The 15,069-nt window shown below is 33.6% G+C and overlaps 1 protein-coding gene across 1 annotated transcript; it reads left to right on the top strand.

The window, feature by feature from the left end:
- Positions 1-4,551: 4,551 nt before the first annotated feature.
- LOC132614113 (alpha-glucosidase-like) lies at positions 4,552-9,949 on the top strand. Its single transcript, XM_060328478.1, has 5 exons — positions 4,552-5,245; positions 5,696-6,384; positions 6,766-6,996; positions 7,711-8,357; positions 8,864-9,949. Exons 1-5 carry the CDS (start codon positions 5,028-5,030, stop codon positions 9,659-9,661), a joined length of 2,583 nt encoding a protein of 860 aa, XP_060184461.1. The 5' UTR covers positions 4,552-5,027; the 3' UTR covers positions 9,662-9,949.
- Positions 9,950-15,069: the final 5,120 nt, after the last annotated feature.

The raw sequence follows: 15,069 nt of genomic DNA, 5'->3' as shown, positions 1-15,069 counted from the left end.
AAAAGAAAAAAAGGACAAACCACAAAAGACAATATGGCAGACGAAAAAGGGTAATTAGTTTGGGTGGCAAGAAGTAAAGTGGGTATAAATATGTAAATATTTTGTCTTTAGTGCGCATCCATATTCTTTTCCCATATAAAAATGCATACATAGTATTTAATATGGTTGGATTCTTCTCCAAACTCTTGGTGAAACAGGAACTTAATGAGTTTTTTTTTAATGAAACAAGAACAGTTTATTTGCAATGAATACAACAATTTTAGTAAAGCAAGAGAGGTAGCTATACAGCTTCGAGCCTTCAGCCAAAGCTATCAATTATTTTATTACTAGAGAATAATCCCGCGCTTCGCGCGGTTATGAATGTAATTTTTTTTTAATTTTTAAGAGGATAAAATTCAGTATTAATATTTAAGAAGGTTTATCTGTAAATATCAATTGGGTGATTTGATAACGTAAAAAATTCTTATATTCGATGTGTATAACTCAAAATGAAATCTTTCACCATGACTTAAAACAGAACTATCATATCTATTGCAGCCATATAAGATTAAGAACAATGAGATCTTTTTTAATTGACAAATTTTGTAAAAAGCCTACAACATTATTAATTAATCAGCATTCACATGGACTGTTGAGAGAAGTACACAATCTTAAGCCATGATTGTGAAAACTATTGGAATACTCCATATATAGAAGTATCACAAACTAATATTTCATCGTAGCGATCAATTTATAGTTATACCAAATCGATCGATAAGATCAGTCGGTCTAAAGTAAAAATTCTTTTCAAATATTTTGATACCTTTGCTCTTAAACAATTACTGAGGAAGTGTTTATTCTTTTCTTCTTTTTCTTTTGTTGTTGAAGCGTCAAGATGATTATAATGGGACAGATCTCTTCATTTTTTTCCGATTGTATGTGTGTAAATCTAAGCCGAAAGCTAAAGTAATTCTTTAGAGAGAATTAAGAGGTATTATAAATGTGACACACCTCTTCAGATTTTCCCCCTTTTACAGGACTTGAAATTTATCGATTTATATATGAAAAATGCTTATCTAGTCCACATATATAGATACTGAAATACTTGAATATTGTTCAATAAATAAAAATTATAGGGGAAGGAGAGAGGTTGAGTAACAGTGAAATAAAAATGACCCAAAAAAATAAAATGAAATAGATAAATAGATTGAGAAGATCATATTACCACAAATAAGTTGTTAATTCTTTGATGATCGATCACCTTTAAAGTTATTGTACCATCCTAGAAATTTTCGTGCTCCCATGCTTGTTTCCTGTCCTTCCCCCTAAGTCATTATATAGACCACATCCATCTCACAAATCACAACTCTTCATTTCTATAACTCCTTCCAAAATGATTAATGAGTTTTATTATTATTAAAAGCTTCCGTCAGTTTATTTCCTAGTGCTCCAAATAGAGCTAATCAATATAATTACTTTATATAAAAACTTAAATAGAGGAAGATGAAAAGAACAAACTCAAACAAAAAATGTTAAATGAAAAAATGAAAGATAAAGAAGGCAGAAAGAGGGTTTCTTGAAAAAGACATAAATAGTAGTAATAATAATGAGGAAAGAAAAAAAATTAAAGAGTACCTAATTTCTGAAGATTTCTTTAAACATAAAATAAGGATACAATTCAAAAAATTGGAAAAATATATAAATATAAATAGCGATCATAGAAAAGTATCACATCATCTTGTTTATGTCTAACTTTATTACATAATAAATAAATAGATAATATAATAATATAATATAAAAATTGAATGAGCAGAATGAGGAAAGTTTCATTGCTTTTAATTAATAAATTTAATACAAAGTAATCACAATATTTATAAGGGAAGTGGCGGCAAATATTATGCTATTAAATGGTGAGTGAGTCTTTATTATGAGTGGATGGATGAAATCTTTAATTATTTAATTTATTTAGTAAAATAGAGAAATGAAGAGGAAAAGGTCAAAAAATTGAGAAAAAAGATAAATGTCAATGGAGGCCATAGAGAGGTGCCACATAGGATTGGTTATTCCTAGCTTTATTATATATATTGATTCCAACGTTTTAAATGCTTGAAAATTACTATTTTACTTGTTTTTTTCTTTATAAATAAAATTTAATTGCTCTACAGATGAGTACATAATATAGATTGAAAAGAGTAAAAATATATTATAATATTTAAAAAGCAAAAAATGATAAAGGTTAACGATTTGGATGGTACAATAGGCATTTAGACGATTGAGTGATCTTGTGAGTGCTATAAGCACAGTTAAGTGACTTTTCTGTTATAAATAAAAGAAATATGACTTTACTAGGTAATTGCGTATAGTTGAGTGACCATTTGAGTAATGAACTCCTTTAGAAACTATCTGCTACCATATTACAGTAATCCAACATGACTGGTTGGTTAAACATAACATAACACCATTACCGGTCTAACATCACTCGCATGACGTAGTTCATCGATTTTGATTTCGCTTGCCGCTGCATCTATTTACCATATTTGTCGCTCAACTTATGAGTATTTTAGTCCAGGATTTTTAAAATTTAAAATGGCCAATTTTACATAAAAATCAAAAGCGGGGGCAATATTTAAACGGAAAAATGGTCAAAAATGTCCTTAACATATTAGAATGACTAAAAATGCCCTCCTTCCACCTATTAAATCAAATTTGCTCTTTCTTCTATCTATCAATTCAAAACTACCCGTAACGTATTAGAAATGATTCAAAAATGTCAGTCTTCCACCTATTGGATCAAATTTGCTCCTAACGTTATTTTTATGCTTAAAATTGCCCCTCAATTAACGGCATAATGATACTTTTTATTAAATTTTAATTAACACATGACCTTGATTTATTGATATAAATTCCTGACCCAACTCAAAAGAATCTGGGCCGTCCATAACCCAACTCAACACGAAACCCATTTTAAATAAATGTAGCTAAATAATTTTTTTTCCAACCCCACCCCCCCGGCGCCCTCCCCCTATTTCAATCAATTTCTGCACTATCTATCATTCCCGACATTTTGGGTTGGGAATAATTTGTTACTTTCAGTTTAGTGGTAAAAATTAAACACGATGTACAATATCATCTAGGTTGGAAATGAATACAATTATACATATACTGGCAGGTTTTAGACTCGTATAGTGATGGTTGGTATAATATCATATGATTTAGGGATTTTTTTTTACATAAATAACCAATCGAATTTACTGTTTACTTTTAAATTAATTTTTGTACAAGAATTGGTTGAAAATGATAGGTGAAAAAAAATGATTTTATCGCTTAGCTTCGTTAATTTAAAATGAGTTTTGTGTTGGGTTGGGTTATATTTTTGTGTGGACCAATATCAAAATAAAGGTCATGTGTGCAATTTAAATCTAGTTAAATGTCATATAATTATGTCGTCAATGAGGGGCAATTTTAAGATCGAAAATAACGTTAGGGATAATTTGATTCAATAGGTGGAAGGAGCGTATTGTTAAGTCATTTCTAATACAATAAGGACATTTTTTATTCAATAAGTGAAGGGGCAAATTTGACCCAATAGGTGAAAGGATATTTTTGAAGCACTTTTAATACATTAAGGATATTTTTGACTCTTTTCTGATATTTAAATATCTTGACTCCATATGTTTAACGTGAAGTTGAACCATGGTGGTTGATTCTGGGGCCATTGGGGATGTTTGGTATCTGGTTAGAGTTATGCAAATATTAAAAATACATGGACTAGTTATGAGGAAATATATGTATTATTTTATGCAGAGATTAGTCATGCATGTAGGGTTTATTTATTCATGTATTAAGTATTCCGTCTTCTATCCAACAAAAAATAATAGGTATGCGGATTTCTAAATTGCTAACCAAACACTGTATTAACTATATACCTAAATAACTTACCTACGAACTAACTACCAAACATTGTATTACTTATGTAGGATTTAATAACTTACATAACGCACATCCAAACCAGCTACCAAATGATTGTACAAAACCTTCTAAATCCCAATCACTTACAATAATTTTTTTTTGGCTCTGACCATAATGCCTTTCATATCTCACATCTTAATCAGCTACCAAATGATTATACAAGACCTTCCAAGTCTTAGTCACTTACTATAAGTTTTTTCTATGAGTCTAACCATAATATCTTTCATTATTCACGTCCAAACCAACGACAAAATAATTATACAAGATGTTCCAAATTTCAACCACTTACTACTTCCAAATTTCAATCACTTACTATACTTTCTTTGGCTCTGACCATAATACCTTTCATAACTCACATCCAAACCAGCTACCAAACTTTATACAAAATTTTCAAATCCCAATCACTTACTATAATTTCTTTGGCTCTAACCATAATACCTTCCATAACTCACATCCAAAAGAGCTACCAAATATTTAAACAAGATTTCCAAATCCCAATCACTTACTATAATTTCTTGGCTCTGACCATAATACCTTCCATAACTCACATCCAAACTAGCTTCCAAATGATTATACAAGAACTTCCCAATCCCAATCACTTAATTACTATGATTTTTTTGGCTCTGACCATAATACCTTCCATAAGTCACATCCAAACCAGCTACCAAATGACTATACCAGACCTTCCAAATCCCAATCACTTACTAAAATTTCTTTGGCTCTGACCATAGTACCTTCCATAACTCACATCCAAACCAACCACCAAATGATTGTACAAGAACTTCCAAATCCCTATCACTTACTATAATCTCTTTGACTCTGACCATAATACCTTCCAAAACTCACATCCAAACCATTTATCAAAAGATTATACAAGAACTTCCAAAATCCCAATCACTTGCTATAATTTCTTTGGCTCTGACAATAATACCTTCCATTTCCCAAGGCCCAATCATTTGCTTTCCTTTATTCTTTTGTTTACTCTGACCATAATACCTTCCAGTTCCCACTATATATATCACACTGCAAAGTTGGACTATTATTATATTCTCTTCAACAGTTTATCTTCTCTAAACACAATGAATATTATTGTTCTGTATAATTGTCTCTTGTTCTTCACTTTCTTCTTGGCTCCATTAGCATTAACAAAAGCTGATGATGAACCAGTTGGATATGGATACATTGTTCAATCTGCAAAAGTGGACTCCTCTGGAAGAACGTTGACCGCTAGTCTTCAACTCATCAATGGTTCTTCTGTTTATGGACCTGACATTCAAAATCTTACCCTTACTGCAAGGTACTACTTTTGAAGCTCTTTCTTTACATTACATTTACATCTTTATTAATGGAAGAACTTAAGAGTTTTATGCACTAATAATGTTAAAAGCAGAGGCGGATTCAGAATTTTTACTTCGTGGGTTCAAAATGTAACTGGCCATTAAGTCTATTCCAATTTATGTGACACCTTTCAGATTTCTAGAGTAAAACGAGTTTTTATTTGAGTGCAGCTTTTTCATTTGCCTTGTAATTTTTATTTTAAAAAACTTAAAACGATTCTCAGTCCGAATTCCCTGTTTTAATCCATTAATTGTGGTCTGATAATTTGGATTCACACCTGACTAGTATTATACCTTTGATTGAACATCTATAGGTGTAGAAATGATACTGTTAATGAAATATGCATACAATTGCGGATTTCATTATATTAAATTCACTATTCAAATCCACATGTTGATGGATTTTGCAGCTTTGAGACGAACGATCGTTTAAGAGTCAGAATTACGGATGCAGATCATGAAAGATGGGAAGTTCCTCAAGAATTTATCCCCCGTGAAACTCATTCAGCCCATTCTTTTTCCTCACGTCCATTATCTGAAGACACAAATGATTACCTCCTTACAAACAACATTTCGGACCTTACTTTCACTCTCTACAATATCACCCCTTTTGGCTTTACCATCAAACGTCGTTCCTCAGGTGACGTTCTTTTTGACACCTCGCCTAAAAATGACTCCGCGGACACGCTCCTTATCTTCAAGGACCAGTACCTTCAACTGTCCTCTTCATTGCCAGCCAATAGTTCATCTATCTATGGGCTCGGGGAGCAAACGAAAAGAACATTTAAGCACCAGCCTAATGAGACATTAACTCTTTGGAATGCTGATATTGCTAGTGCAAATGTTGATCTCAACTTGTACGGTTCCCACCCTTTTTACATGGACGTCAGGTCTCAGCCTAGTGCAGGGACTAGTCACGGGGTCTTGTTGTTGAATAGTAATGGGATGGACATTGTATATACTGGCGACAGAATTACTTACAAGGTGATTGGAGGGGTCATTGACTTGTACTTCTTTGCTGGTCCGGCGCCAGAGTTGGTCATGGAACAGTACACAGAGCTCATTGGCCGCCCAACGCCCATGCCATACTGGGCTTTTGGTATGTAATTATACTAGCAAAGTTCCTATTGTTTTTGCTGGTTACTAATATGAACTAATCTTTTGAGGTGTTCTCCTTATCAGTGATCTACATATTAAAAACGACAAATTTAGTAAAACTTGTTTCATAGACTGATTTCTGTTGCTCGGACTATGCAAAAAACGTCGGATCTTCCCAAAACGTACTATTTTTGGAGGATCTGACATGCATCCAATGACATTTTTGAAGAGGCTGAGCAACACAGTTATATACTGATGATAATCGACAGGATCTGACAAACACTGTCTTTTATGTTGTTTAATTTTTTCCTTTTGTTGGTAGCTTGGTATGAGTTCTTGTAATTGTTTCCTAATGCAAAGTATTGCAAATTTTTGTTCACAGGCTTTCACCAATGCAAGTATGGTTATAATAATATTACCGAAGTTGAGAATGTGGTTGCTGGATATGCAAAAGCTCAGATCCCTCTTGAGGTCGCGTGGACAGATATTGATTATATGGATGGCTACAAGGATTTCACAGTTGATCCTGTTAATTTCCCACTTGACCAGATGCAGAAATTTGTCGATGCACTTCATCACAATGGCCAGAAAATTGTTCTCATATTGGATCCAGGTGAGCTTTGACATATTGAATTTTCTTGCTTCTGTTGAATTATATTCAGTGTTATTGAAGGCGCGCTTAAGCCCTGAAGTGAGGTGTAACGTGTTTGAGAGTTTTGCCTCGCTAAGTGGGCACTTCAATGTCTTAATCTAGGTTCTAAGACATACTTTTCCTTGCCAATGAGAAAAATCCTGAAAAGGTGACACTAAACAATTGATATCTCACTTTCTCATTATTATTTTTCAACTTCTTTGTCCATATATTTGTTAGGGATAATTACCATTTTGGGCCCGAAAAAATAATAGCCGGTAAATATATATGTTTTGCATATTAAGTTTCAATATACATATAATATACATATGATATACATAAATATAGATTATACATAATTGGTGTATATTTTATATATTTTGGCTAGCGCCCGTAATTAATTTCGGCCGACAGGCCAAAAATGAAAAAAGCCCTATTTGTTATTCACATTATTAGTCTGGACTACACATGCATATTTGTGTTTTTTGTCCATTTGTGCCTATTTCCATTAAAGCCCATGTTTTATTTGCGGAGAAAGCCTCAACAGATCTTAGAGCCTTTTTTGCGCTTTCGCCTTTCTGTTTATACTAACATTGATGTAGAAGTTGAGAAATTGCAGAGGTATTGGGCCAGATGACTAAATCAGAAAGCACTAATACTCTTGTTTCTTTTGTGATCTCAATGATTTGTTCACAGGGATCAGCACAAATAGCTCCTATGGTACATACAAGAGAGGGATGCAAGCGGACGTTTTCATCAAACGCGATGGTGTCCCTTATCTTGGCCAAGTTTGGCCTGGAAATCTCTACTTCCCTGATTTCATAAATCCCCAATGCAAAGTCTTCTGGAGTAATGAAATCAAAATTTTCCATGACCTTCTCCCCATCGATGGTCTCTGGCTTGACATGAACGAGGCATCTAACTTCATTTCGTCACCTCCAAGCCCAAATTCTACCCTTGACAACCCTCCTTATCAGATCAATAACTCTGGAAACAAACGTGCAATTAACGAGAAGACTATCCCAGCAACATCAGTACATTTCGGGAATATCTCAGAGTACAATGTTCATAACCTTTACGGGTTCCTCGAAGCTAAAACGACCAATGCTGCTTTAATCAACGTTACTGGTAAAAGGCCATTTATACTTAGCAGGTCGACTTTTGTCGGTGCTGGCAATTTCACAGCACATTGGACCGGAGATAATGCAGCCAATTGGAATGACTTGGCTTATAGTATTCCCAGCATTTTAAATTCTGGATTGTTCGGGATACCCATGGTGGGAGCTGATATATGTGGCTTTCTTGGCGATACTAATGAAGAATTATGCCGCCGTTGGATTCAGGTACAAGTTCTTTTGCCTTTGCTGCATACATTGAAAGTTAACGATTTTTCTCCTTAAGTTTCAACGTAGACCATATGATGGTTCTTCTTTTACTATTTAAATGTAGATTGACTATTGATACTCGTCATATTGTCTGTTACTATTGCATATCAACTTAAGGTCACTGTCCAAAACCAGAATCCTAAACTCATTCAATATGTTGGTTTCATATATACACGTATTGAGTTGTAATGCTTTTCTTAAAATACTCATACTGAAGCTGAAGTTCATAAGTTAATTAGAGATTTTGTTTACGGATTTTTGAGTTGAATACGATTGTGAAGTGTATTCGAAAAGAAGGTCTGTATGGCTTAAACATGTGTGGAGATATATATAATATCCGTCTTTCTTCTCTATTAATTGTCATTCTATGAAAGCAGAATGTCAATTTTCTATTCAATTCAAAAATTCAAATTGAAGTATGATACTTTTCTGATATCTGATAATCAATATCTCGTCGGATGTAGGTTGGTGCATTTTATCCCTTTTCAAGGGATCACTCCAATAAGGGTACTGCACCTCAAGAGCTTTTTGTCTGGGATTCAGTAGCTACAACAGCCAGAAAGGTGCTTGGACTTCGCTACCGGCTCTTACCATACTTCTACACGCTAATGTTCGAGGCACATTCCCGGGGCGTCCCTATAGCACGTCCTCTTTTCTTTTCATTCCCCGAGGACACAAACACTTACGAAATCAGCTCTCAGTTTCTCATCGGTAAGGGGTTAATGATATCCCCAGTGCTGACATCTGGAGCGGTTTCAGTTGAAGCGTATTTTCCATCCGGTACTTGGTTCGACCTCTTCAACTACTCAAACTACGTGGACGTGAAGTCCGGTGGCAATATCACCCTTGATGCGCCCCCTGATCATATCAACGTACACCTTCAAGAGGGAAACATTCTAGCGATGCAAGGAGAAGCGCTGACTACACAGGCAGCCCGGGATACTCCGTTTGAACTTCTTGTTGCCCTCAGCAACACGGGAAATAGTACGGGTGAAGTCTTTTTGGACGATGGCGAAGACATTGAAATGGGAGGAGAGGGTGGAAAATGGAGCCTGGTGAAATTTCACACTGATGTTGAGAATAACAAGTTATATCTCAAATCAGAGGTTGTGAATGGAGAGTTTGCTTTGAGCAAGAATTGGACAATAAACAAAGTGACTGTTGTTGGATTGCAAAATGGGGCGAGTAAAGTTGGTACATATAATTCATCAGTTCTTATTGGGAAGGAATTTAGTCTTGAGCTAAACTTGCCAAATAATTAAGAACAGAACAGTGATGATCTTATTATTTTCATATTGTAGAATATGGAAAATAAAGAATTTTTTTGTATGTTGTCATTTACTTTAAGCCATATAGAATCAGCTTAGCCATATGTTTATGTACTTCAAACAGAAACTGCCACATTGTTCATCAATGGAGTTAGCAGAAAAAGTTATTGACATGTTATAATAGATATTGCAATTTGTTACTCCATATTGTTTGTTAAATCTTTGCCTTTTGTAGAAGTTGTGGAAGGTAAAGCTATAAGCCTATAATGTGGGCAGAGTTCATATATATTCAACATATTCTTTTGCCTTCTTTTTTGAATAACCACCCACTAGCTTATATCCAAATGTTGCTTCAACTAAGTAAATATTTGAATACACGCACATTTAACTTACTTAAAGCATACAATGGACTAGATGGTCCAAAACCATCAAACATCTCGCAACAATCATCATCATATATTACTAAAAGTGGGAAGACTCTAAACCTAAAGTTGGATTACGAAAATGCCCCTCAAAAGTTGATTTACCATATTATCCTTTAATAAAAAAAACTTTTAATTAAATGTAAAAATTTCAACTACACTAAATTATACAGTATTCATGGTAAGAGAAAAAAAAAAATGGTAAGAGCTCTTACATTCTTCAATATTGATTGAGCTTTAAACCTTGCAACCTTTTGTTTAACTTCGTTAATTGCCACTTTCTCAGTTATTGCACCCCATCGTGTTTAATGTGAAACGTTTCTTTCACATTATCAGGTTGTAAAAGCTCTTAAATAACTGCACATGGGTTCCAAATAACTGGTAAATAGTTGTAACGTTTGTAAGCATATGCATCCCTTCCTCCATGACATGACAAGTTTTGAGGAGCAAATGACAGTGCAATAGTAATTGTAGATAACGGCTGTATTCTTTATCTACCAGTGAGAAAATAACTCTTAACAACATTTAGATTTGTGTCCCTTTGTTTCTTACATTTCAGTAATAAAATACTACCATATTTATTTATGATAGCCTCTTTACCTTCTCTATTTCAATATATATATATATATAAAAGTGCACATTGATGTAAGAACATTGTTTGTTTCATATGGTATATTTTTCTCCATTTGCAACGTACAATTGAATTGCCAGTGTAAAATTAGGTACGTTGATTCCTTTTTTTAGTTATTCTTTATTATTATTGTGGTAATATTAAAGATGTTCTTTCCTTATATACTTTTCCGGAATCATTATCATGAGTTTGTACATCAAATCGTAAAATTATTAGCCAGCTTGAAATTTGAAAAAAGAACTATATTTCTCCAGACGTTAGCTTGTATTGGAAAGCCAAATTTGGAATAAATAGTTAAACCGCAAAAGTTGTTCTCTCCATTAAATGTGATGCTTACAATCTTTAAGATATCCCCCGTGTTCTGTGTTTTGTTATCCCCTTGATCATGTTAACCAGTAACATCGAATCTAAATCAATTACAAAACAACCAATTAAATATTTTTATATATTTAGTTGATTTTCTAATACAAATACAGTTTCTTAACAAAACTAGTGAGTTGGTCTGAATCCGTACCTAATACTATATCTCTGGTCCTGCTGGTGAAGGCCGAGGAGGAGGAAGAGGGGGACTCCAATGAATTTTCCAATTAGGTTTTGGTGGTGATGGTGTTGGTGTTGGTCTGCTCCTTCTCTTATTCCTCTTTCTTGAACTTCTTAGCTCTCTAGCCTCCTTGTGTTGAGATTTAAATAATTCCTTGTAGGAAGAATATTGCAGTGACCTTGCTTCCACACAAAGGCTGCTGGAAGATTTGTTCACCATGACTAATTCATGGATGAACAAAAATATCAGTAGACATGAAACTATAATTGGCCTCATTCTTTCAAATATTGTGAAGTATGAAACTAACGAGTTTTCTAAAAACTATAAGTGAGAATTATATAGCGTTTTCTTTTTCACTTTAGCCACTTTGTTTATTACAACTTGTGTATCTCTTTGTCTATATTTTTGTTTATTTTCCCGTGGATCTTTCAAGATGGTAAAAAATACCGCGTTATTCTTTCTTGTTTAAAGGAATTATTAATCTAACAAATTTCTTTTGCATTTGACTTCTGATTTACATTTTTAATTATCAATCTTCTTACATTTTTAATTTCTCTTTCCGTGATAGACTGGCACCTTCGTACGTTTTCATTTTTCTTTCCTGACAAGTTTAGTGTTTCCAAGTCTAGATTCGTTATCAGAGTGAGAGTTTAAATTATTATACTTTCTCCGTTCATTTTCACTTGTCCACTTTAGACTTTTTACGTTGTTTAAGAAATAATAAATGAAGTGCATAATTTATCAATGTACCCATATTAATTGGTGCATATTTTTATTGGATTTGAAAACTGATTTGAAGTGAGTAATTAATACTATGAGTAAAACAGAAAAAAATAAATTATTTTATCTTGATATGTTAAAAGTGACAAGTAAAAATTAAAATCTATTTTTGAAATACTAGACAAGTAAAAATGAACAGAGGGAGTACATCGTAAAGTGAAATTGACCTAACAATAGATATAAAGTCAACTTTCTTTTAAGAAAAAGTTTGAAACTTCTAATCTTGCAGCATTAGATGAATTTTTGTGCTTGTAAAGCCATTAAAAATTAGAGTTATTCTAAGAAAGTGGACTTTGATACCCCAAGACAAAAAGGGGGAAACCGGAAAAGAAATGGCTGATTTGTGCTTTTCAGAAATAAGATCCTCGGGTGCCACCATTCAAGTTTCAACACCGTTAAGAAATTTTTTGCAGGAATAGATTCACGGCTAATATTACGTGGCAAAATCTTGATGAATATTCATGATTTCAAATTGATGGGACAAGACTTGCCTTGTCACAATAATCACCAAAGTTTTTAGCCAAATCCTGGAAAACCGCCTGCATTTGGCCACAAATCTTGGCGAATTTCAAATTGATGGTAAAATTTGTCTTGTCATAAATGCTGACGGATCACCAGAATTTGTGGTCAAATCATGAAGGATCACCAGAATTATGACCACAAATTCCAGTAGATCGCCAGAATGGCCACAAAATCCTGACACATCACCATAATTTGTTCCGTAAAAATTTCACCATCAAAATTGATTGAAAATCAAATTCAAACTACTTCAAATTTGATATACAGCCTACTAATACCAATTCCAATAATTTTCAATAGTTAGATTCAACCTATACCTTCAAAAATCAATAGAATCACTTTGACTTCTTCAATAAAAAAATTCAAGCTCAACAAATCCAATAATGGTGTTCCTAATTTTTTTAAACCAAATCAATCCAAATTGTTAAGGATAGAGTAGATTAGCTCAATTTAACATTATCCACTCAGGTTCAACCACAAATAAGTAATAAATCTTCAATTTTCTACGATACATATCTCATTGTTTGGTTGACGAAGAATTCTGGCGAGAGTCTAAAATTATAAAGATTTGTTTAATAGGGCCAACAATTGAATAGGCGTTCTCCGTAATAACACCCATGTAAATTCGTAAAAATAAATGGAGATAATACAAAATGGAATATAATATATATTTTAAAGAGGAAAGTAAGGAAATTCTTGATTGAGAAAACTTTGTAGGTGCAAAAATAGATTTTGAAGATTGAACATTTTAAAAAAAAAATCAATCATCCAGCTCTATTGACAGTAGATGCCTTCTATTGCCAGCAAAAATTTACACAAGAGGAGGAGAACCTCCAGCACCTACTAAGATTGGGACAGCCCGCAATCTATGGTAAAGTAGGATTTCTAATCAGCTCAAGAAAAATTAAGCATCTCTATACATTATTCTTCAAGGAACTTCAAAAGAGTAGTGTAACGATCTGTCTTGAGTATTATGCAGTCTTGGACCTAAAATTCTAAAATATACGCAAGCCCATTGTTCCTTTCCTCTTTGACTGAATCTGTGTATGTTATTGTTAGCTATGGGATACTGTTGAGTTTTGTTTAAATTGTTGAAGTAAAACCCCACCCGTTTCCCTATGTTCACTTAACGAATATGCCTAATATGTGGTAGGTATACATTGGATATACAAGTCGTGTATACATCTTAATGCATATAAAAAATGTATATTCTGTATGCCATGTGATTGAAGCTCTTGAAATCCGTTCGTATATATGTGAAATAGGGTTTTGGGCCAAGCATATATGTGTGTAGTTAACCTTATGGGCTTAGATTGAATTTAAATCTTTTTTGGGTTCTATTCTATTTGCTATCTGGGCCTGCTCACATACATTTGTGCGTAGTTAACCTTATGGGCTTAGCTAAGCTTGATTTTTTTATTTTTTTTTGGGGTTCTATTCTATTTGCTATCCGGGCCTGCTTGCATACATTTGCTACTTGGGTTTGCATTTGCCCTCCTTCCTTGGATTTTAAATGGCATACATGCTTCGCTTAGACATGTCGTAGTGCATATACGACCCATATACACAAAATATACATGCATGCTTAGCTCGAACGTCTATGTGTTCAAGTTCTTGATCAACTTAGTATATAAGTCCTAGGTTCTTTCTAACTGTGACTTTCCTTTTCCCTCTTTGTTTTCATGGCACTTCCTCATGGGCCATCTCGATTCTGCATAAACCTTTTGGACCTCAACCTTCTTTTTTGATCGACTCCGCAAGAGAAAAGAAAGGTTAGCTAATATTGTTAAATGCCCAGCCATGGGTGAAAATGACCAACTGGTGGCTTAGGTAGGCCCACCAACCGAACTTTCTTCCATTTTTCAATTGTATATTTGTTTGTATACTTATTGTATATGTAAACAACAAATGCTTGACCCTATTGAAACCCAAATGTGTTAGAACTCAGGTAATTCGCGTCGAAAAAAACATTTTCAAATGATTTTCAAAGATTAAACATGATATTGACAACCGTTGCATGTAATTGGAAATGATTGGATTTTGCCTAAAAATCAGTTTTTTCAAGTATAAAGATTTGGAAACTTTTGGTTATGTGGGTAAGATAAAGAATTTGGGCCATAAGCCTGTTGGACCGAAATATACCATTTTGACTTAAGAAAGTTTGGACTTTAACACTTTTGGACCTCGTTAGACGGATAAAAACTTTGGACTTATATTTGTACAAAAAGGGAACAAGAAACATATTTTGAAAGGCATAAAATTGAACCTTTACTAAAAACTTGTAAAAAAAAAAAAAAAAAATTCAAACTGTTTTTGGGGCAAAGGTCCAAACCCTTAGGGTGTAAAAACAAAAGGAGATGCATTTGGACCTAGGTTTGGAAGTAAGGTGGCTTTGAAAGTAGTATATGGTTGATGATGAGCTTCAATAAATCAAAATGAACTTAATAAAACCTTTAATTTCCTATTATATACTTATATTATACAAATGGGAGATATACTCCATACTTTC

This window comes from Lycium barbarum, chromosome 10, assembly GCF_019175385.1.
Source record: "Lycium barbarum isolate Lr01 chromosome 10, ASM1917538v2, whole genome shotgun sequence".
NCBI classification, from domain to species: Eukaryota; Viridiplantae; Streptophyta; class Magnoliopsida; order Solanales; family Solanaceae; genus Lycium; species Lycium barbarum.
Note: the sequence above shows the minus strand (reverse complement) of the source record. Positions and strands in the feature narration are given on the sequence as shown.